Source organism: Scyliorhinus canicula, chromosome 6 (genome assembly GCF_902713615.1).
Source record: "Scyliorhinus canicula chromosome 6, sScyCan1.1, whole genome shotgun sequence".
In the NCBI taxonomy this organism is placed as follows: domain Eukaryota; kingdom Metazoa; phylum Chordata; class Chondrichthyes; order Carcharhiniformes; family Scyliorhinidae; genus Scyliorhinus; species Scyliorhinus canicula.
Window position 1 is genome coordinate 157462930 of NC_052151.1, and position 24208 is coordinate 157487137.

Here is a 24208-nt window from a genome sequence, read left to right on the forward strand (position 1 = left end):
CATGTCATCAACTTGGAGATAGCAGGGGCTAACCGGTTCAGTGTGGAGGCTGGTGGGATGGACCTTATTGTGGTTCTGGAAAGGAGCAGGTTTAAAAATGCAGGATATGAAACATTTAGGATCAAGAAACCTACAGTGGAAGGGAATCCAGAGCGGAGGAAACAATCTTTCCGAAGCACTGGTATGGAAAGTGGTATTGTGAGAAGAGACACAGAATGCAATACATTATACAGAGCTGTGGCTCTGACAGTAAATGGTTCACACTGCATTCCACGATATACAAACATGTCCTGTATCAATTTGGAGAGACGGTTCTGAACCCTATTGAAATGATATTATCCATGACTAACTTTCTAGCAGTTCAGATGAACCAAACCCAAATATGCTAAACTTCACAACAGAAGCATATTACCCAAATGGTGAGATTGCAGAGCTCTTGAGGCACAGAGGGAACTAGGTGCCCAAGCAGATGAGCATGCAGGTACAAATTAGGAAAGCTAACAGAGTTTTTTGTGAGCAGAATTGAATACAGAAGTTTGTAGGTTATGATTCAGTTGTCCAGGGCATAAGTGAGACCACATTTGGATTGCTCTACAGTATTGGTCACCTTATTTTTTTTAAATGTTGTTATTAAAGCATTTATATATATTTGTACATCAAACACAACAAAACCAAAAAGAGAACAGGAAATCTTATAACAAATAAATAAGCAACACCCTGCGCCCCGCCCTCCCTGCTGTTACCCGCCACCCACTCAGACTCCGTTTTTTAACCCCAAAACTCCACCCGCCCTCCCCCCTGCTGACTTTTCTATCCTGGAAGAAATTGATAAACGGTTTCCATCTCCGGTCAAACTCCTCCACAGACCCTCTCAAGGCAAACCTGATTTTTTTCCACCCTTAGAAATTCTGCAAGGTCACTCACCGACACCCCCGGGGTTCGGCGGCCCCGAGTCCCCTCCATCCCAACAAGATCCGTCTCCAGCCTCTTTCACCCCCTAGACTCCTGGGCCTAAAACCTCAGGAGTACCATCATCTTCATGCATTGCACCCACCCCGCAAATGACAGCGGGAGCATGTCCCACCTCTTAAAATCCCCCTTCATTTGTTCCACCAACCGGGCCAGCTTCAATTTATGTAGCTGCTCCCATTCCTGCACCACCTGGATGGCCAGATACCTGAAGCTCGTCCCCACTACCTTAAATGGCAACTCTCCCAAACTCCGCTCCTGGATCAGAAGGAGCTCACTCTTCCCCATGTGCAACTTATATCTTATGCCCAGAGAACCAGCTAAATTCCACCACAATGTCCTTGATACCTCCAATGCTTTCCAATGGGTCCGATATGTAGAGCAACACATTGTCTGCATATAGCAAGACCCGATGATCCATGCACTGTCCCCCCCCCCCCCCCCCCCCCCCCCACCCGCACTATTCGCTGCCAATCCCTCGACGCTCTAAGCGCTATTGCCAGTGGCTCTATTAGCAAGGCAAAGAGCAATAGGGAGAGTGGGCATCTTGCCTCAACCCACGATACAGCCTAAAACACCCCAAACTCACTTGGTTCGTCCTTGCACTCACTGCCAGTGCCTGATGCAACCGACAACCGAAACCAATCCAGAAACCCCTGCCCAAACCAGAACCACCCCAGCACCTCCCAAAAATATTCCCATTCTACCCGATCAAAGGCCTTCTCTGCATCTATAGCGACCGCCACTTCAAGATTATGTCCATCCGAGGGCATCATTATAACGTTCAACAGATGCTAAACATTAGTCGACCGATGCAACATCCCAAACTTCACCCGGAAGACGGCAGCCTTCACCCAGTTAACACTCTTCGCCTGGCCGCACCCAAGTCCTGGTATACCCGATGCTCGCTCCCCTCCCAGGTGCACCTCACTCATCCCAGTATCTTCTCCTTGTAAATGTAAATCGCTTATTGTCACGAGTAAGCTTCAATGAAGTTACTGTGAAAAGCCACTAGTCGCCACATTCCAGCACCTGTTCGGGGAGGCTGGTACGGGAATCAAACCCGCACTGTTAGCCTGCCTTGGTCTGCTTTAAAAGCCAGCGTTTTAGCCCAGTGTGCTAAACCAGCCCCTATTCAGGAACCGGTGAAGATGCACCACCATCACCCTCCATGGCTCATTTGCCTGTGGCTTCCTCATCAGCGCTCGGTCGATCTCCAGGGGCTGGTCAAAGACCCCCTCCCCCATCAACGTCTCCAAACTTTGGCCACATATGTGCCAGGATCTACTACCTCGATGCCTTCCGGCATCCCCACAATTCTTAGCTTCTGCCTCCGGGAGCTGTTCTCCAGGTCCTCCACCTTCTCCTTTAACCGCTGATGAGTTTCCCACATCACACCCATCTTGGCCACCAACGAGGCAAGCTGAACCTCCTGCTCCCCCACCATCTCCTCCACGTTTCGAATGGCCTGACCCTGGGACTCCAGCCTCTGCTCCACCCGGTCAATTCTCTCTTTTAACGGTTCTATCACCTTGGCTACGTCCTCCTGGGCCTCCCTCTGTTGGCTAAAGTTTTCAGTTAAAAGGTTCACCAGTTGCTCCATTGACCACTGGGCAGGCAAGGCCTTTACCCTCCACCACCTTGACCTGTGACACACAGAAATTCCTTTGCTCCAATTGCTCCCTTCTTCTTGACCCACTTCTGGTCCATGGATCAATCTAACAGCGGAGTCAAACTTTTGTCCAGCCAATCCTACACCTCTTCTCTACGAAACATCCACCCTACAAGCAGGGAAAAGGTAAAAAAAAACAGCCTCAAGCAGGAGCTTCCAAATGCACGACCACTCACTGCATGCCCGTCACCGGAAGTCCCGCCTTATGTTTTTTAAAAAAATGAGATTAGGGTTTTTCTTTTTATACAGAGCAAAGATGAACGTGAACACACACAGAAACTATCTGGGTTTCCTCCGGGTGATCCGGTTTCCTCCCACAGTCCAAAGACATACAGGTTAGGTGGATTGGCCAAGATAAATTGCCCTTAGTGACCAAAAACAACAGGCGAGAAGGGCTTATTGGGTTATGGAGTTCGGGTGGAAGTGAGGGCTTAGGTGGGTCGGTGCAGACTCGATGGGCCAAATGGCCTCCTTCTGCACTGTATGTTCTATATACACGTCGGTTTTCACTATATGCATCAGTTACAATTTCATGTTTTTCAGCAGGGGCCTATTGTCTAGATCTCCTGTTCCCAACTCCCCATTGTCTGCTGTGCCTTCTTCATTCGCTGGGTCTTCCAACCTGGACTTTCCGGGGTGGCATGGTGCTATGTATATTGTTATGTGTTAGATAGGGTTGGATTCTGTGCCAGTTTCCCCCACCCGGCCTCCCTCCTTTTCAATTGACTGAAGGTTCCCCCACAGTCCTTTGGTTTAGTTGGCTGCTGTGCTGGCTACAAACAGGTCAGTCGGGTGAATGGCTCCCAAGTTTTGTGGAAGCCCTCGTCCAACCCCCAGATGACAAATTTGAATTTCTCCATTTGGAGAAATCCGGGATATGTCAGCCAGCTAGTCCGCAGCTTTGGGTCATGCTGCTGATTGCCAGTCCATCACCATATTGAAGGGAGAATGTAAATACGTTGGAAACAGTTCGGAGAAGGTTCACCAGACTCAATAGCTGGAACAGATGCCTGATTAGGAAATGTTGGGCGGGCTTGGTTTGTGTCTGCTGAAGTTAAGAGTAAGAGGCAATTTGATTGAAACACAAAAAAGAGTCTTGATAGGTTGATGTTGACAGGATGCTTCCTCTTGTGGGAGAAACTAGAACTAAGGCTCACTGTTTAAAAATGAGGGGTCACCCATTTAAACCAGGGATGAAGCAAAGTGGAGCTGGTTTAGCTCAATGGGCTAGACAGCTGCTTTGCAGAACAAGGCCACCAGCACGGGTTCATATTCCCGTACCAGCTTACCCAAACAGGTGCCGGAATGTGGCGACTAGATTTTCACAGTAACTTCATACTTGTGACAATAAAATTATTAAATATCTTTCTCAGAGGGTCATATCTTTGGAGTTTTGATCCCAAAAAGGTGGTGGAAGCAGCATCTTGGTAAGAAAGGGTGTGATAGGTTATTGGGGTTAGGGTGGATGCAGATTTGATATTGTGGAGCAGGCTTGAGGGGCTGAATGACCTATTCCTCCTCATTTTTATGTTCCTCAGAATGGCCACAAGTGAACAAATAATTTCTAACCCTAAATCAATTATACAACACAAGTCCAAATGCTTTGATACAACCACCTGTCAGAAGATACCCAAGATACCCAGCTTCAAAGCAACTTTGTGCAGTCTGCATTAGTTCAAATGACAAAACATTTGTTCCGTAGAGTCTAGGAACGGAGGGTGAAGGCCAATGCAGAAACACCCCCACCTACTGGATACCAGCATCAAAATAAAAGCCAAATACTGTGGATCCAAAATAAAAACAGAAAATGCTGGGGAAACTCGGGTCTGGCAGCATCTGAAGGGGGTAAACAAGTAATGGTTTACAATTTATATAAATGACTTGGATGGTTGAAAAATTTGATGATGCCAAAAGATAGTTCGGAAAGTAAGCCGTGAAGAGGGCATAATAAGGAGACTACAAAAAGATCCGTGGATTTGTCCATTTTCGCAGGAGGAAGAAAAGCAGCACATTATCTGAATGGCGAGATTGCAGAGCTCCCAGATGCAGAGGAATTGGTGTCTTCGTGCATGTATTGCTATCGGCTAGTATGCAGGTATAATTGCTATCATTTACTGCAAGGGGAACGGAATACAAAAATTTAATTATACTTCAGTGAGACCACATTTGGAGTACCAGGTGCAACATTGGTCTCCTTATTTAAGGAAGGATGGAAACGTGTTGGAAGGAATTCAGAGACAGTTTGCCAGATTAATACCTGGAATGAGTGGGTTGTCTTATGATGAAAGATTGTACAGGGTGGGCTTATACGTGCTGGAGCTTAGAAGAGATGACTTGAATGAAACATACAAGACCCTGAAGGGTCTTGACAGGGTCGATGTGGAGAGGATGTCTCTTCGTGTGGATCTAGAACTGGGGTCACGCATTTGAAAAAGATCAAATGCTGTTGTCCCCCCCACCCCTCAGAGGGTCGAGAGTCTTTGGAACTGTTCCAGAGAAGACGGTGGAAACAGTCTGAATATTTTTAAGGCACAGTTGGATAGTTTCTTGGTAAACAAGGGGGTGATTCGTTATCGGAGGTAGCTCGGATGCAGATTTTAGGTTACTATCAAATCAGCCATGATCTTATTAAATGACAGCAGGCTCCCAAGTCCAATACGATGCTTCTTCATAACTAGCATCCTTTTGCTTGTGGGTTAAACACAACACAGTAGAAACATGACAAGAGTTTTCACATCTTGCTGATTTTACGGTTGTCCTTTATATAAAGAGGGTTTCAAACCTGTAATTTCAGGATCAAGACTCGCCTTCACACTGGAGGTCTTACTTTTAAAATCCAGAAACATTCATGCTGAGCAAATGACAGGCAACAACCACCTCCAACGAGAAACTAAACACCTCCCCATGACATTCAATGGCATGACCATTGCTGAAGTCCCACCAACATCCTCAGGTTCAAAGTTGACCAGAAACTTCAATTGCTTCAAACACTTGGGCGGCACCAGGGTCCCAGGTTCGATTCCCGGCAGAGTCTGCACTGGCTCCCTCTGGGTGCTCTGGTTTCCTCCCACAAGTTCCGAAAGACATGCTGTTAGGTGAATTGGACATTCTGATTTCTCCCCTCCATGTCTCCGAACAGGCGCCGGAATGAGGCGACTAGGGGGCTTTTCACAGTAACTTCATTGCAGTGTTAATGTAAGCCTACTTGTGACATTAAATATTATTATTACCCAGAATGAGCAGAGATTGATTCAATTCACAAGTGGAACCAAACATCTTTGCAATCTTAAAAAAAAAAGTACAATTACAACGACAAATATGACCAATTGTTTTTTTATTTAAGCCATTCTGAACAATTTACAGTTGGAACTCTGGGAATTCATATACAACATCTTTGCCAGTTAGTTTCTTGTAGACAGCAGAAAATGTATCCACCTAGAAAGGAAAAAGATATATCCATCAGATAACTAAATCAACTAGTTAAAAAGATTAACAAAATGAAAGTTTAGTGCTGAAGGAAATGATTGCAGAAGCCTTTCCTCCTGTTTCTTGTAATTAAAAGCAGTACTACTGTACCTAAACCTATTAACTAATGTTACGCAAGATCTAGATGCAGATTTTAGGATATTCACATTTTAGGATATTCCGAGTATCTTTGCACATGGACTTAAACACATGCTGTTGGTTGGTTAGCTAGCTATAAAATATGGTTAGCCTTCTTGGTCTGGGTAGAGAAAAATTGGAGGGGCTTTGACAAAGGGTCACCTGGATTTGAAACGTTAGCTCTTTTCTCTCCTTACAGATGCTGCCAGACATGCTGAGATTTTCCAGCATTCCTTTATGGTGGAAGGGGTGCGGGTTGCTTTAAGAACAGGGCAAAAGTCTCTTGGATTAAAACGAAAAGTAGGTAGAAGTTCAGAACAAAGTTAATTTCCCAGAGAATGGAGAGGTAACTGCGGGCTTGTCGAAGACTATCAAACAACCTAACTTACTAACAACACCAGGTTAAAGTCCAACAGGTTTGTTTCAAACACTAGCTTTGAGCACTGCTCCTTCCTCAGGTGAAATCGGAGGAAGGAGCAGTGCTCCGAAAGCTAGTGTTTGAAAAAAAACCTGTTGGACTTTAACCTGGTGTTGTAAGACTTCTTACTGTGCTCACCCCAGTCCAACGCCGACATCACCACATCATAACTTACTAACAGCATCTGGATGGGTAGACCACTCACTGGAGACAGAATCCTGCTCATTCTAAATAACACTAAAGCATAATGGACAGTGGAGCTCAGGCAAAGTTAATCACTGATCTTTTCTTGAAGCCCGAGGGACACCTTCACAGACTGAAGCCTAGACTCGGCCAACCAGTAGAGGAGGTGCACACTCCATATTGGCTATGCAGAGTGGATGCAAGTTTATCTCGCTCAGGCTGGAGCTCGAGGCTATTCTGCACATTAGGTTGACCTGGCCCAGGCACTGGAATTCCTCCCATCCTGGCAGACCAAGATAACAACTACTTGTATTTATCCAACATCTTGCTTTTGACGGAAGATCGGAACTTCATGGAGCATTGGGAAGCAACAATCGGGTTATGGAGGAATTTCATAGATTATCATAGAATTTACAGTGCAGAAGGTGGCCATTTGGTCCATCGAGTCTGCACCGGCTCTTAGAAAGAGCACCCTACCTATGCCCACACCTCCACCCTACCCCTGTAACCCTGCCTAAAATTTTTGGACACTATGGGCAATTTAGCATGGCCAATTGACCCAACCTGCACATCTTTGGACTGTTGGAGGAAACCCACGCACGCACAGGGAGAACGTGCAGACTCTGCACAGACAGTGACCCAAGCCGGGAATCGAACCTGGGACCCCGGAGCTGTGAAGCAATTTTGCTAACCACTATGTCACCGTGCTGCCCGTTTGAATTTGAAAATAACCAAGTGTTGCTCAACCAAGAGCCAGTGGACACCACAAGCACAGCACTGTTAGATGCAGGAAGCCATCCAGGAGTGCACTGAAATAGTCAGACAAGAGCAAAGAAAAGTATGGATGAAGGTTTCCACAGTAAATTAGCTGAGGTGGAATCAAGCAATATTACGGAAATGGAAACAGTGTCGGCATAGACAGGTGGTCAACAGCACACCTCGGGGTCAAATATGACACCAAGGTTGTAGACAGTCTTGTTCAGACTCTCAGTTGCCAGGAAGCTGGACTGAATCAGCGGCCAGATGTCAGATAAGCAGCTTGGTAGTTTAGAAACAATGGGAGAATTGAGATATAGAGCTGGATGACATCAGCATACATGTGAAAACAAAGAGTCTGTTTTTAGATGTCACCAAAGAGTAGCATGTAGATGAGAAATAAAATAAAGCCCACTCACTCAGCACCATAATGTGTAATCTTCAATCTTTGGAACTCAGACAAAAAGATTGTCTTCAAAAACAAGTTCCAAGATTCCACATATTCAAAACATTAACAAAACTTGGCCACCCTCAGAATCCCTCCACAGTGCAGATGGAGGCCATTCAACCAACCTCCAATAGAGCACCCTATCTAGAGCCACTGCTCCACCCTCTCTCCTTGTAACCCCACCTAACCTGCACATCTTTGGACTGTGAAAGGAAACCCACGCAGACAGTAATTAGAGGCCGGAATCGAACCCGGGAACCTGGCACAGTGAGGCAGCAGTGCCACCCCCGTAAACTCCACCACAGTAATTTAGATGTGTAATGGTGTCACAGTTCTGCTCATTTGTAGTTTCCCCATAATACTTCAAGCTATAAGAAGCTTCAATGTTTATCTTTACTTGGGACGTCAATTTACAAAATAGCATAGTGGCTGAGGGAAATTAAAAACCCTGCAAAACACCTGGTGACATTTTTGGAAATAAACAAATCTAGGTTTGGTCTCAAAACTCATGTGGTTCACCATTGTCCTTCAGGAAGGAATTATATAAAGCCACATCACATGCACGGCAATGTAATTCAAGAGTCTCCCAAGGGCAACGTAGCTGACTCGGAAATGGACTAGCAAACGACTCAGCGAAGGATGGGTTTGCAAAACATCCCACAAGTGAATTAAAAAAATTGTCGGCAGCATGGCAATTGCTAGAAATAGGTATAATTTTACTGAACCGTAAATTTAACAAACATCCAAGGAGTGTCCAGAGCTAAGGAAATCCAAGCAGAGTACCAAATTGACTGGTTAGCTCCTTGTAATCCTCCAGAATTACAAGCATAATATCCACGGTAAGGTAAGGTCACAATAGTCCCAGATGCTTTCCCCTTTAACTGGTGGTGATTTTAACCCGAGGATCGCCACACCTCGAGGCAACATTGACAAGGCGGGCACGAATAACCTCAGCCTTTAAGGGGATTGAACCCATGCTGCTGGCCTCACCCTGCATCACGAACCAGTTGTCTAGCCAAGTAAGCTAAACCCCCCCCCCATTAAAAATCATCAGCTGTTTAATGACAGCATTAAACTTACACAGTACATAAATTTGACTTTGGATATCCACATCGAGAAGTTTCAAATTAAATAAATAAGTGTCAATAAGCACAGGTTTCAATAGTAGCATAAACTAAGCAGAATTCCCTGCATTAACTATAAATTAAAACGTAGCATCATCAGAAGTCACGTCGAACGCAAGGTTCATAAATAATGAATAGCGAGGAGCTGCACAAATGCATTGGGGCAGCATGCACCTGCATTTCTGGGTTTACGGGGAAACTCACTTTGTGTTCTACATTGTTCTGTTGTGCCTTGTCCAAATGAACTTTGATGAGCCTTGTACCATCCAGTTTCACACGAATTCGCTTGCCCACAATTTCACTCGGGAAAACCAAGTCTTCAAGAATAGCATCATGCACAGCAGTCAACGTACGGCTGAAAGAGAAAACTTAGATCTTTAGATGAAAAATCTAGTTAAAGTAATAAGCAAACTAAAAAAAGTCAAAACTGTAATATCAAGTTACTACCGGTTTTCTCCAGTATTCAGCACCCATTAAGGACCAAAACCATCTACTTTAAATCTCCATGTGGGCACTCTTGGGGGTAAATTGCACAGCAAATAGTTCCTGAATCAGAAAGGATCCACCAGGCAAGATTCCAGTCTCCATTTTCTGAATTTTATTGAGTCAACAATGTTGCAGCAGGTTAATAAAAGAGCTTCTCCAAATGCTTTTCTTTGGATAATTGACTGAATGTTCAAGCAGGGATCAATTATTTGCAGGATGCCCCACAAAATTTGAAAATCACCGCTGCGGCCAGACGATCTAGGAGAATATTTAGTCCTCCGTATTACCAATTCAAAAAGTTTTAAAGAATACTTCAAAACACTGCACTTCCTCTGTGACATTAATGCCTGGAAAGGACTCTTTGCAAGGAAAACTTCATGCTTGGCCATCACTTTCTGGAACCTTCATACTGCAGGAGGCCAACAGCTAGCCATTCACACTCAAGAAATAGGAGCAAGAATAGGGTTGCTCAAGCTTGCTTTTCCAATACAATGCAACACAATCATGCTGATCTTGGGCTTTAACTCCAGTTTCCCATCCCCATAATCATTTCTCTTTCCTTCTCTCCACCCCCAACCAGACCAAAACTGTACCTCAGCCTTAAATACATTCAATTATGAAGCATCTGCAACTCTCTGGGGTAAAGAATTGAAAGATTCAGAGGCCCTACACTCATCCCTGGAGCATCTCGACAACAAGGACTCCTACAATAGACTCCTATTTATTGACTGCAGCTCCATCTTCAACACCATAATCCCAGCCAAGCTCATATCAAAGCTCCAAAACCTAGCACTTGGCTCTCCACTCTGCAACTGGATCCTCGAATTTCTGACCAACAGACCACAATCAGTAAGAATGAACATCTCCTCCACAATAGTCCTCAATACCGGGGCCCCGCAAGGCTGCGTACTTAGGCCCTTACTCTACTCCCTGTACACACACGACTGCGTGGCAAAATTTGGTTCCAACTCCATCTACAAGTTTGCTGGCAATACGACCATAGTGGGCCCGATCTCGAATAACGCCAAGTCAGAATACAGGAGGTAGAGAACCTAGTGGAGTGGTGCAGCGACAACAATCTCTCCTCAATGCCAGCAAAACTAAAGAGCTGGTCATTTACTTCAGCAAGCAAAGTACTGTACACACCCCTGTCAGCATCAGGTGCAGGTGGGCCACGGTGCAGATGGTTAGCAGTTTCAAATTCCTAGGGGTGCACACCTCCAAAAATCTGTCCTGGTCCACCCATGCTACCACCAAGAAAGCACAACACTGCCCAAACTTCCTCAGGAAACTAAAGGAAATTCGGCATGTACACATGAACTCTTACCAACTTTAACAGATGCACCATAGAAGCATCCCATCTGGCTGCATCACAGCCTGGTATGGCAACTGCTCGGCCCAGGACCGCAAGAAACTTCAGAGTCGTGAACACAGCTCAGCCAATCACACAAACCTGCCTCCCATCCATCTACACCTCCCGCTGCCTGGGGAAAGCGGGCAACATAATCAAAGATCCCTCCCACCCGGCTTACGCACTCTTCCAACTACTTCCATCGGGCAGGAGATACAAAAGTCTGAGAACACGCACGAACAGACTCAAAAATAGCTTCTTCCCCGCTGTTACTAGACTCCTAGTGACCTTCTTATGGACTGACCTCTAACACTACACCCCTGCAGGTGCTTATGGAGTTACATTGTATATCTTGTGTTGCCCCATTATGTATTTTCTTTTCTTCCCTTTTCTTCCCATGTGCTTAATGATCTTTTGAGCTGCTCACAAAAAATGACTTTTCACTGTACCTTGGTACACATAGCAATAAACAAATCCAACCCAATCCTTTTGAGCAAATAAAAAAAATGACGGACTCCTTATTCTGAGACTGTCCCTGTGTTCTAGGTTTACCAACCAGGGAAATAATTGAATAAGATCATTTGTCTAAAATAGGCACAATTTACTCAGCCTCTCATTAGGGCAACCCTCTTATCCCAAAGGGCTAATCTAGGTAACCCTCACTGTACTGGCCACAATGCAAGTATATCCTTTCTTAATTACAGAGACTACATACTCCAGGTATGGTCGCACCATAGCCACATAAATTGCAGAAAGACTTCCTTTTTTCCTTCCACACCAGGCATTGTCAAACTCGGGGGCGTGACCTACAGGTGCGTTGCGGGCGGGCGTCGGGAGGGTCACGGACGCTGTCCGTCGCGGTGCTCCCGATCGCGCTAATCTGCGCGCAACTGGCTGTAAATGGCTACCAACATGCAAAAAAAAAAGCGGCTGCACTGTGTATGCGTGCCAGATCATCGGCGCGCGCATGTGCAAAACTATGTGCGCCAATGAACGGGCACGCATGCGCAGTTTTTAAACGGTCGCAGCTTTTTGTTTTACAAGTTCGGGGGGGGGGGGGGGTTTATTCATTTATTTTATTTGTTTTATTTGATTCCTTTTGTTTACAAGTTCGAGGAGGGGGTTATTTGATAAAATTTTACAGGAAATAAAATGCAGAACTTTGGACAGATGGAGACTCCATACTTTCCAACACCGGAAGGCTTAACCTTCATTCAACAGGTTCCATTGGAGGAGCGTGTACGAGGGCCAAAGGGACCCAAAACCATTTCCTCCATTTTTGTCAGCAGCAAACAAAGCAAGAGAAAATGGTGGGTCCCGAAGGCTAGCCGGTTGGTAAAAATCGATCCCCAGAAACAAAAGTTTGAAAAACACTGTTGTAACCGATCCCCTTGCAATAATGGCCGACATGTTATTTCTCTCCCGAATTGGTTGATGCACCAATTCTCATATACAAGCACACTCAAGTCTCGGAGCATCAACATTTACAGTTTCATGTCTTTTAAAAAAGCCTTTTCTATTCTTACAGTCAAAGTAAATAATCTTATTTTCCCCATGGGTTATCGGCCATTTTGCTGCTTATTCACAGTAACCTCATTGCAGTGTTAATGTAAACCTACTTGTCACAATAAAAGATTATTACATCTTTGTAACTACTCTGTGTCCTCCTCACAACTTCCAATACATTACTTTGTCAGTCATTAAAATTGATTGTAAATAGTGGAAGCCCCAACAGTGATCCTTGCAGCACCCCACTAGTAACAGACTGCCAACTTAAGAATGCCCCATTAATGCCTACTATTTGCTTGCTGTCTGTTAAATAATAATCTATCCACGCTAATCACATTACCGCAAACTCCATGAGACTTTATCTTGCCTGTTAACCTTTAATCAAATGCCTTTTGGAAATGCAAATACACTTTATCCACCACCTTCCCTTCATCTGTCCCATTAGTTACAACCTCAAAAACTTATTAATTTGTCAATAGAGCATAGAATTTACAGTGCAGAAGGATGCCATTTGGCCCATCGAGTCTGCACCAGCCCTTGAAAGAGCACCCTACTTTTTTTTGATAAATTTAGAGTACCCAATTAATTTTTTCCAATTAAGGGGCAATTTAGTGTGGCCAATCCACCCATCCTGCACATCTTTGGGTTGTGGAGGCGAAACCCACGCAAACACAGGGAGAATGTGCGAACACCACACGGACAGTGACCCAGAGCCGGGATCAAACCTGGGACCTCGGTGCCATGAGGCTGCAGGGCTAACCACTGCGCCACCATGCTGCCCCAGAGCACCCTACTTAAGCACACACCTCCACCCTCTCCCCGTAACCCCACCTAACCGTTGGACACGAAGGGCCATTTAGCATGGCCAATCCACCTAACCATCATATCTTTGGACTTGGGAGGAAACCAGAACAGCCGGGAGGAAAGCCACGCAGACATGGGGAAAACGTGCAGACTCCACAGGGACAGTGACCCAGCGGGTAATCGAACCCAGGTCCCTGGCGCTGTGAAGCAACAGTTTAGAAGTTGGCAAATATTGTTGGGGGTGGCAAAGGTACTAACCACTGTGCCACCCCCAAGAACAGCAACATCACATTTGCCAACCTCCAATCTGCAAGGAATGTTCCAGAATCTGGAGTTTTGGAAATTCATAACCAGAGAATATTATCGCTGCAGTTTTCGTTTTTAAATACCCGAGATGTAGCCATCGGATCCTGGGGATTGGTCAAATTTTCATCTCTCCAGCACTTTTTCCTCTGCTAGTATTAATTACCTTAATTTCCTCAGGATTCCTGGTAGCCAGATTATCCTCTAATTCTGGTATGCAACATGTTCCTACTTTCTTCAATGTTTCTTCTATTTCCTCATTACCCATAACTTCATCTGTCTCTTCTTCTAAAGGACAGGTGTTTACTCTTTATTGTCACACACATGTAAAGTTATTACAAGTCGCTTTTGTATTCCTGGCTAGTTTTGATTTCTTGTTTTTCCCCCTTCATCAACTTTTGGTAGCCCTTGGCTAGTTTCTAAAACACTTCCAATCCTAAGACTTCTATTATTCTTTTACAACTGTAAAAGTTTTCAAAACAAGTTATTCAAGACATTATTCCCTTGCGGCTATAATGAAACTCATTAAGCTTTGAACCTACTAGTTTGTCTTCTGTTTATTCCATTGTGTTTGTGGTGGCTCTTTGAGCAAGCTGTCCAATTAATTCCACTTTTTTTGCAAGTCATCTGATGGCTTCTAAACAAAATCTCTACATTTTTATACAATGTTGCGTTCAGTGCATAGTGTAGACCTATATCTACGCGTTCCATGAAACCAAACATGCAACCAGCAGCCTTAGCAAGTCAATGTCCTAATCTAACTCACCCTATCAAATCCATCTTAACCAGACGCTTTTTGGGAAACAGGGACTACACCCATGGTCTACTGTTACTCGATCACTTTCCACAGCAATCTGTAATAAGACACCAAATTATGTGCCAAATCATTTCTGCTGTGCGATTTCACGGAATGTACAAACATTTTTTAAAATTACCTTCTGGGACGCTTCTGCTTATTCTTGTTTCTACTTTTTCTGGTTGGTTTTGGCAGAATTCTCCTCTATAGACAAAAAGGGTAGCATCCATTTTAATAAGTTCATACAGAAAAGGTCAAACGACAGGGTAAATTTCACAGCAAGTTCAAAACTTAATTTTACCTGTGCAATGAAGACAACGTGTTTACCACTGAATTTCTTTTCAAGCTCTCGAACAAGTCGCACCTGGATCTTCTGAAAAGACTTAAGTTGCGGTACTGGCACAAAGATAATGATTGCTTTTCTGCCACTGCCAACTTCAATTTCCTATTAACAAGACAGCCATTTTAAAAATTAACTACAAATTTTAAAAATTGAAGTGAAATCTGAAAAACAAATCAACAGCGTCCTATGTTCCCTCAAGAATATTGATAATAACAGTATTTTCCCCAGAACAGTGCACATTTAAAAAAAAACTTGGGTGTCACTAAATTGTACAATGCTTGTGTTTTCAATTTAACACAAAATACAAATTACCTTTTAAATAGCACCTTTAAATATAGTAAAGCATCGCCACCCATTTCAGATTGAACTAGCTTTGGCATGCCCCAAAATATCTGAGTAACAGCCTGAAGATAGCAGAGCCAAATCTAACAACACAAACGGGCATGGGGACCACTCACTTCAATAATTCCATTGTGCATCTAGTGATTGAAGGGACCAGCGTCAGTTAAAGCTAGCATGCACGGTTTAAAAGGAAATAAAACACAAAAACAACTCCAAGGGCCTAGATACAGTACCAAAAGAAAGTCAATGATCTCACATGATCTGTTATGGTCAGTGAATGAATCTTCAAATGCCACCTGCCACCTACACCATTAGCCACAGGCATTGCTCAATTTGACCCCCAGCCAATAATTTCCATCAATTAGGACTCATACTTAACATTCTAAATGTTCCAACTCAGTCTTGACACTGCTGCAAAGCCGATACCCATAATCACATTACTTTTACACATCTATTCAACAATAACAGCCACATCATCCAACAGATTGTACCATGCTCAATGGCACACTTTTTTTTTTAAATTCAGAGTACCCAATTTAATGTGGCCAATCCACTTACCTTGCACATCTTTGGGCTGTGGGGGCGAAACCCACACAAACACGGGGAGAATGTGCAAACTCCACACGGACAGTGACCCAGAACCGGGATCAAACCTGGGACCTCAAGAGCCGTGAGGCAGCAATATTAACCACAGGGCCACCGTGCTGTCCTAACGGCACACTTTTAAAAAAATATATAAATTTGGAATATCCAATTCATTTTTTCCAATGAAGGGGCAATTTAACGTGGCCAATCCACCTGCCCTGCGCATCTTTTGGATTGTGGGGGGCAAAACCCACGCAAACAGGAAGAATGTGCAAACTCCTCACGGACATTGACCCAGAGGCAGGATCGAACCTGGTACGTCGGCGCCGTGAAGCAGCTGTGCTAACCACTATGCAACCGTGCTGCCCTTGCAATGGCATACTTAACTATACGGCTAGATTTCATTTATAAATTGTATGGAATGTTTACTTTATGCTCGCTTTTATTTTTGCAGCAACCAAGCAGACATCACGTCAACTTGACGGAGGCGTGAGGCACATGGTGATTTAGTGTTGCAATTAATCACACCGTACTCTGCCCCCTTCAGAAATACACTACCATCCTCCTTAGCTTCTTGCCATATAGCTGGTGGCAAGGGTTATCTGCTCATTATGACAATGTTCTGCAGCATACAGTCGACTACTGCAAGTCTGGTCACCTGCTCTGACAAGTGCTACTAGGCTACTTCAGAACAGTCCAGGCAGAAGCACATTTTCATTATGTCAATGGGATGATGTATCATATTTTGTGTGGCATCATGGCTTTTGTTGTACATAAGCTGCACACATTGTAGAACACATGCACACATCAGCTATTTGATCAGCTGCTAGTCTTGGTGGTCCAGCAGCCACACTTTGGCTTGTGGTGGTGGCTCAAATGCAGACTTGTTGCTGTCAGGATACTTGTACAGTTTGCTGCCTCTGGTCTCACAATGATGTGGAGGTGGTGGAATCTTTTGTTTCCAGTTAATAGGGAAGAATCAGGGCAGCACGGTGGCCTAGTGGTTAGCACAACCGCCTCACGGCGCTGAGGTCCCAGGTTCGATTCCGGCTCTGGGTCACTGTCCGTGTGGAGTTTGCACATTCACCCCGTGTCTGCGTGGGTTTCGCCCCCACAACCCAAAAAAATGTGCAGAGTAGGTGGATTGGCCACGCTAAATTGCCCCTTAATAGAAAAAAAAAATAATTGGGTAATCTAAAATTTAAAAAATAAATAAATAAAATAATAGGGAAGAATTGATTCAATTTAAATTTAGACACTCACTTTCATACTGACCAACAGGAATCTCAACAAAGATCTGAAAATTCATCAAGATAACAGAAGCCACTAGAGGACCGAATGCCACTTTATCCACAGGTCCAACAAAGGAAACTAACATGATAAACAAGATGTTTACTGCAACATATTCCTGCACCGGTTTTATGCTGGAATCCTTTTTAAGTGCGATCCTTTTTGAACAACGGTTACCTGCTGCTTTTGGCCCAGCAAACCAACCTGAGTTTCAACAATACCTCGGGTGGTAGATCCCCAATTTAATTTCTGGTGCAGTAAAGAAAGGAATCAGGTGGTCACTACCTCTTACTAATTAGTTGTTGGATAGCTTCTTCATCTGCTTGTTTGTTAGATGATGCTTGGGACAGTGCTCCAGTAAAGGGGAAATCTCACCAAATGCACCAGAATATTGATTGAAACCTGAACTTCCTAAGATGGCACGGAAATAGAGCATTTGGTCCAAACAACAGTCCATGCTAGTGCTTATGATCCATTTGAGACTCCTTCCATCCTTTCTCATCTAAACACATCACAACAACCATCTATTTCCTTCTCCCTCATATACTTGACCAGTTTCCCCACGAATATATCTTTACTGGGGCAGCATGGTGGCGCAGTGGTTCGCATTGCTGCCTCACGGTGCCGAGGTCCCAGATTCGATCAGGCTCCGAGTCCCTGTTCGTGTGGAGTTTGCACATTCTCTCCGTGTTTGCACGGGTTTCGTCCCACCACCCAAAGTTGTGCAGCGTAGGTGATTTGGCCATGTTAAATTGCCCCTTAATTGGAAAAAATGAATTGGGTACTCTAAATTTATATGTAAAAAGAGAATAGATTTTTACTGTTTGCTTCAACAATTCCCTGTGGTTGAAAATTCCACATTCTTACATCTCTTAGGATACAAAGGTCCCTTTTCCACCGCTGAATTCACTCTTGGATTCCTTCGTGACCATCCAATATTGATGGCCTCTACTAATCTCCTTGCCTACAAGTGGAAAGTCTCTGTATCCACTATTAAATCCGTTCATAATTTTAAACACCTCTATTAAGTTGCCCCTCCACCTTGTTTTACCATCGCAATCACAAATTTCAACAGCATCAATGCTGAAAAAATCCAGAGTGAGCTTGCTCTTGACTATTTAACTCTCAACTAGAATAGCCACTGGACCCAAGCCCAGTTATCAGTCAGAAATCACTCCAACCCCACACAGATAATGGCTATTTGAACTGCTTTACTTCCAAGATAACAAAGTTTTGGGGGTCTGAAGGATTGCCAGTAAGCATCTCTACCTACATACAAGGCCAATGCAATTCACAATACCACCGGGGGGGGGGGGGGGAGGGGGGGGGGGGGGGGGGGAAAGAGAGAGAGAGAAGACAGAGAGAGAGATAAGAGAGACCTGAAAACCCAAGTCAGTCTACCAAGATTCGGAAGAGCGCTCGTGTTCAGATTGGAAAGAAACCATTTCTGAGGAGTTAGAATGAGCCTGGAAGATTTGCTTAACTTTAGCAAGAGGGCAACGTCTCCAGGAAAGCTCACCGTGAAAAACAGTTCTGGAATTAAAAGTTTCCAGGCAGGGAAAGTAAAAGATTGAAAGTCCATTCTGGACTGGTGCGGGGGGAATTGAACGTATTCTTATCCATGAGGCTTTTTTTTCAGTTGTGTTAAATGTAATAAAGAACAAAGTTCTGTTCTACGGTTTAAATTGCATGTTGCCTACAAATAAATTTGCCGTTGTCTTCACCATGTTTTCCTTTTGTTTTCCTTTCAGCTGTTAACTGAAGCTTGAATTTTTAAAAAAAGTTATTGGTCTCCACAGGGATGCTAATGGAAGCCCAGTTTAACTGGACAAAACACTGGTCAACAGTTAGTAGCATTTTGAAGCACTGACCACACAATTATAAACAAAGACAGAGTATAAACGGACAAGGATGTCAGAAAAGAATGGATAAACCTACACTACTTTTTAAATTCAGTAACAGTATAGATTATGAACAGTTTTGATAGTGAAATATCAAATGACAATTGCGTCCGATTGGTGAAGGATATTGGCATTTAGACCCATGTACATTTTTAAATTATGGACAGCATTGGTATTATCTTTGGAGCTCTCCGATTTATAACATGACAGAGATAATGCACTGATTTTCTGCAGCTCAGGGTTTTAAAAATGCCTCAAATTAATTGCATATTTTTTCTCTAGTCAGACATGGAATGACAGCATCACTGGCTATACTAGCATTTATTGCACATTGCTAAGTGCTCTAGAGATGGTGGTGGCAAGTTGCCTTTTGGAACCACTGTGGTCCATGCGGCATAGGTACACCCAGTATTTTTAGATTGTAGTGCTGTTTCCAGAATTTTGACCCAGCAACAGTGAAGAGTTAGAGGGGAACTTCCAGGTGGCTATAATTGTCTTTCTAGTAATTGTCTTTGAGTTCCTGCAATGCATCTTGTAAATGGCACACACTGTGTGAGTGGTGGAGGGAGTAAATAAGTGTGCGTGGATGTGGTGTCAAACAATCTGGCTGCTTTGTCCTGGTTGGTGTCAAGCTTCAAATGGCATTGGAGCTGCATTCATCCAGGCATGGGGAGAATATTTAATCGCACTCCTGACTTGTAATTTGTAGATAGTGGACATACTCTGGGTAGTCAGATGGCAAATACTCACTGCAGGATTCCTAGTCTTTGACCTGGTCCAGTACCAACTTATATGGCTACTCCATGTCAGCTTCTGGTCAATGATGACTCTCCCGCCCCCCCCAGGATGTTGGTGGATTGATCAATGGTAATGCAAGTGAATGTCATGGGGAGTGGACAAATTCTCTCCTGATGGCCATTGCCTGACATTGTGACATGTTACTTGCCACTCGTCCAACAGGATCTTGCTGCATTTGGACATCGACTGCTTCAGTATCTGAGTGGTCACAAATAGTGCTAAATATTATGCAATCATCAGCAAACATCCCAAATTTGGGCCTCCTCATGGAAGGTAGGTCATTGATGAAGCAGCAGAATATGGTTGTGCCTACGACATGAATTGCCAAGAACTTAAATATTAAAATATTCTATTCTCTCAGCCCAGTACAATAATGTCAAGACAACTTCATAGAAAACCCACCTTAGCAGCTGTAATGTTCAGCTCCCGTAACTGAGCCTTCAGGTCAGAGTTCATTTCTAGCTCCAGAAGAGCCTACAATAAAAGTTGAAGCCGTTAACAATCAAGAACCTACTTCATGCAGTTCTATAAAATAGCTAAACGTAACCACACAACCTTGTAGACCAAACGTTCAGAAGAAATAAGTTCATAAGAATTTCTGGGCGATGGGGACGGAATGAGGCTCTAGTGATGGACCGTACATCTTTCTTCCGTATTGTTATGGCCGTTAATTCGTTCTGTTCATAGCATATGACCAATACAAGGCTAGGTACTTAAACTAGAAATTTCAGGACAGTATGCGTCAGAGTACTAAGTAGGAGAGATAATGCAATCAGTACTGACTTACCTGGGAAATGCCAGACTCAAATTCGTCCGGCTTTTCGCCATTAGGCTTCACGATTTTGGCGCTGCTGCTGAACATGGCCCGTCTCTGATCGGAATGAGAAAAATCAGCAATTAGCCACTTTTTTTTGTACTGTGGCGAGCGAAGAGACACCCGCAGCACTGGCAGCAGATGTCAGCCCAGGGCCAAATTCAACAGAGAGAACGGGGCGGTTCGATTCCGGTGAAATAGAACACGGCCCGGGCCCAGATGGGAAGCAAGAGAGTGACGGGGGCACGCGGCACTCCCGGGCGGGCAGAATGGAACACAGCCCGGGATAGCTCGCGAGCCCCGGACACGGCGCCACGAGCGCGCGCGTGGCCCAGTCCCACTCCAGGCCGACGCGCGCAGACTCAGTCCGGTCCCACACTCCCGACCCAACCTGAGATGTAAAACCCCCGGATCGCCCCTCTCACCGCCGCCATCCGGCCGCACCGGTACTCGCATCGGGAGCATCTCACCCCCACCGCCCGCTCCCCGCCGCCTGCCCGTCCATATCGAGCGGATTTGCAGGGTAATTTGAGACAAGTGTGCGGGAGCCCTGAGGAAACGCTCACCGACCTGAATGAAGAGCGGCCGTGGAAAGAGGGGGAACTATCGCGAGATTTTGTCTTTAATAGAAAGCCCTGCCCACCCTTGGGCGAGGCATGATGGGAGCTGGCGGCTGGTTCCACTGTTACCATGGAAACTGCCTGCGCAAGGCAGAAACACAACCCTGTTCCCTGATTTAATCTCATTTATTCTTTCATGGGATGTGGGTGCCAGGACTAGGCTAGCATTTATCGTCCATCCTTAATTGCCTTTGAGCATCATAGAATTTACAGTGCAGAAGGAGGCCACTCGGCCCATCGAGTCTACACCGGCCCTTGCAAAGAGCACCGGAATCCAGCCCATGCCTCCATCCTATCCCCATAACCCAGTAGCCCCACTTTACCTTTTTGGACACTTAAGGGCAATTTAGTGATGAGCCATCAATTGCACGTGAGACGAGTTGCTGTACAAAAGTTAGGCTTTAATAAGCTAGAACTTAGCCCTGCCCATCTACAATAAATGGATGACCGCCGGGCGTTCTGACTATTTATACCTCGGTATGGAGGCAGGGTTAACTCAGCCTCTCGACCAATCGGAGAGTCGTCACATGGCTGGTCTCAAACAATCGGTCGAGAAGCACATGACCGACCAGGGCCAATGGTAAGCCGGTGTTCTGCACCAATGGCAGACAGCTATGCAAATCATACCACCACATTCACCCCTTGCGGAGAAAGAAGCCGGGGGGGGTATCAACGGGGGCGGGGCGGGGCGGGGGGGGGGGGGGGAGAGAACTGGTGGTATGAGTAGCAGCCGGGAGAACAAAAATGTTCTCTTCTTTTATTACGGTTTTGGCTTCCCACTGGCCCAGACAATTAGCAATACAGTAGTACACAAAGTGCCAACAAAGTCCATGGAGCTGTTGTAATTTAAATGGATTCGATCAGTCTTTTCGTGGCCCGTGACGTTCTGGCAGACCGCCACAGTGGAGTAGGTGACGTCGGTTCAGCCGATGGTGGTGGTTCCGCTGACGTCCTGGAGTCCGGGAGCGATGGTCCTTGAACAGTCTCCGTCACCCGAGCTGGCTGTGGAGACGCCATGGATGGGGAAGGGGTGGCCTGGGTGGGGCGCTTGGGGGGAAAAAACAGCGGGGGTGGGTCTGTGGTGAAGGGAGGGAAGGCCGCACGCCGGCAGGTGCCAGGTCCCGGAGGGAGACCGTGTCCTGCCGATCGTCGGGGTACTCCACGTATGCATACAGTGGGTTAGCGTGGAGTAACTGGGCTTGTTCCACCAACGGGTCAGATTTGTGCACCCGCACATGCTTCCAGAGCAAGATGGGTCCGGGGGTGGCCAGCCACGTCGGGAGAGGGGATCCGGAGGACGACTTCCAGGGGAAAACAAGAAGACGTTCATGAGGTGTCTGATTTGTTGCTGTACAGAGGAGTGAGCGGATAGAATGTAGGGCATCGGGGATAACCTCTTGCCATCGGGAAATAGGGAGATCTCTGGACCGGAGGGCCAGTAGTATGGTCTTCCAGATGGTACCATTCTCCCGCTCGACCTGTCCGTTACCCCGAGGGTTATAGCTGGTCGTCCTGCTAGAGGCAATGCCCCTGTTGAGCAGGAATTGACGCAGCTCGTCGCTCATAAATGAGGACCCCCGATCGCTATGTATGTATGCGGGGTAGCCGAACAGGGAGAAGATGGAGAGGAGGGCCTTAATGATGGTCGATGTGGTCATGTCGGGGCAGCGAATGGCAAAGGGGAAGCGGGAGAATTCGTCGATTACCGCCAGGAAGTAAATGTTGCGGTTGTTAGAGGGAAGGGGCCCCTTGAAGTCAATGCTGAGACGTTTAAAGGGGCGGGATGCTTTGATCAGGTGTGCGCGCTCGGGGCGGTAGAAGTGCGGTTTGCACTCTGCGCAGATGTGGCAGTCACGGGTTACTGTCCTGACCTCCGCGATGGAGAAAGGCAGGTTGCGGGCCTTAATGAAATGGTAGAGACGGGTCACCCCTGGATGGCAGAGGTCCGCGTGGAGGGAGCGGAGGCGGTCTATCTGCGCGCTGGCGCAGGTACCGCAGGACAGGGCATCAGGAGGCTCATTTAGCTTCCCAGGACGATACAAGTTGTACTTGGACAACTCGATCCGCCACCGTAAGATCTTGTCATTCTTAATCTTGCCCCTTTGTGCATTATCAAACATGAAGGCTACTGACCATTGGTCTGTGAGGAGGGTAAACCTGCCGGCCAAATAGTGCCTCCAATGTCGCACCGCTTCGACTGTGGCCTGGGCTTCCTTTTCCACAGAGGGGTGGCAGAGTTTGGAAGCCTGGAGGGTTCTGGAGAAGAAGGCCAAGGGTCTGCCCGCTTGGTTCAGGGTAGCCGCCAGAGCTACTTCTGATGCGTCGCTCTCGACCTGGAAGGGCAGGGACTCGTCGATGGCACGCATCGCGGCCTTTGCGATGTCCGCTTTGATGTGGCTAAAGGCCTGGCAGGCCTCTGTCGACGGCGGGAAGATCGCGGTTTGAATGAGGGGACGGGCCTTGTCAGCATAATTGGGAACCCATTGGGAGTAGTAAGCGAAGAAGCCCAGGCAGCGTGTAAGGGATTTGAGGGTATTGGGGAGAGTGAGTTCCATCAGGGGGCGCATGCATTCGGGGTCGGGGCCTATCACTCCTTTACGCACTACGTAGCCGAGGATGGCTAGACGGTCAGTGCTAAACACGCACTTATCCTTATTGTATGTGAGGTTAAGGAGTTTTGCGGTTTGGAGGAATTTCTGGAGGTTGGCGTCATGGTCCTGCTGATCGTGGCCGCAAATGGTGACATCAAGATACGGGAAGGTAGGGCAGCACGGTGGCCTAGTGGTTAGCACAACCGCCTCACGGCGCTGAGGTCCCAGGTTCGATCCCGGCTCTGGGTCACTGTCCGTGTGGAGTTTGCGCATTCTCCCCGTGTCTGCGTGGGTTTCGCCCCCACAACCCAAAAATGTGCAGAGTAGGTGGATTGGCCACTCTAAATTGCCCCTTAATTGGAAAAAATAATTGGGTAATCTAAATTTATTTTAAAAAAATACGGGAAGGTAGCCCGTAATCCGTACTTGTCGACCATTCGGTCCATCTCCCGTTGGAAGACCGAGACCCCATTTGTGACACCAAATGGAACCCTAAGGAAGT

General features: G+C 45.9%; 1 protein-coding gene across 1 annotated transcript; it reads right to left on the reverse strand.

Annotated features, from left to right (window-relative positions):
• Positions 1-5958: 5958 nt before the first annotated feature.
• On the reverse strand, positions 5959-21158 carry rps7 (ribosomal protein S7). Its single transcript, XM_038800342.1, has 7 exons — positions 21066-21158; positions 20469-20552; positions 20084-20155; positions 14724-14867; positions 14562-14626; positions 9378-9528; positions 5959-6076 (listed from the first exon to the last, which is right to left on the reverse strand). Exons 2-7 carry the CDS (start codon positions 20541-20543, stop codon positions 5999-6001), a joined length of 585 nt encoding a protein of 194 aa, XP_038656270.1. The 5' UTR covers positions 20544-20552; positions 21066-21158; the 3' UTR covers positions 5959-5998.
• Positions 21159-24208: the final 3050 nt, after the last annotated feature.

Coding starts and splice junctions, on each gene's coding strand:
- rps7 (XM_038800342.1), bottom strand. CDS start 20,543: ATGTTCAGCAGCAGCGCCAAAATCGTGAAGCCTAATGGCGAAAAGCCG. Junction 20,156..20,468: donor TTGAGTCTGGCATTTCCCAG/GTAAGTCAGTAC, acceptor CTTTTATTGTAG/GCTCTTCTGGAGCTAGAAAT. Junction 6,077..9,377: donor AGAACAATGTAGAACACAAA/GTGAGTTTCCCC, acceptor TTTCCTTTCTAG/GTGGATACATTTTCTGCTGT.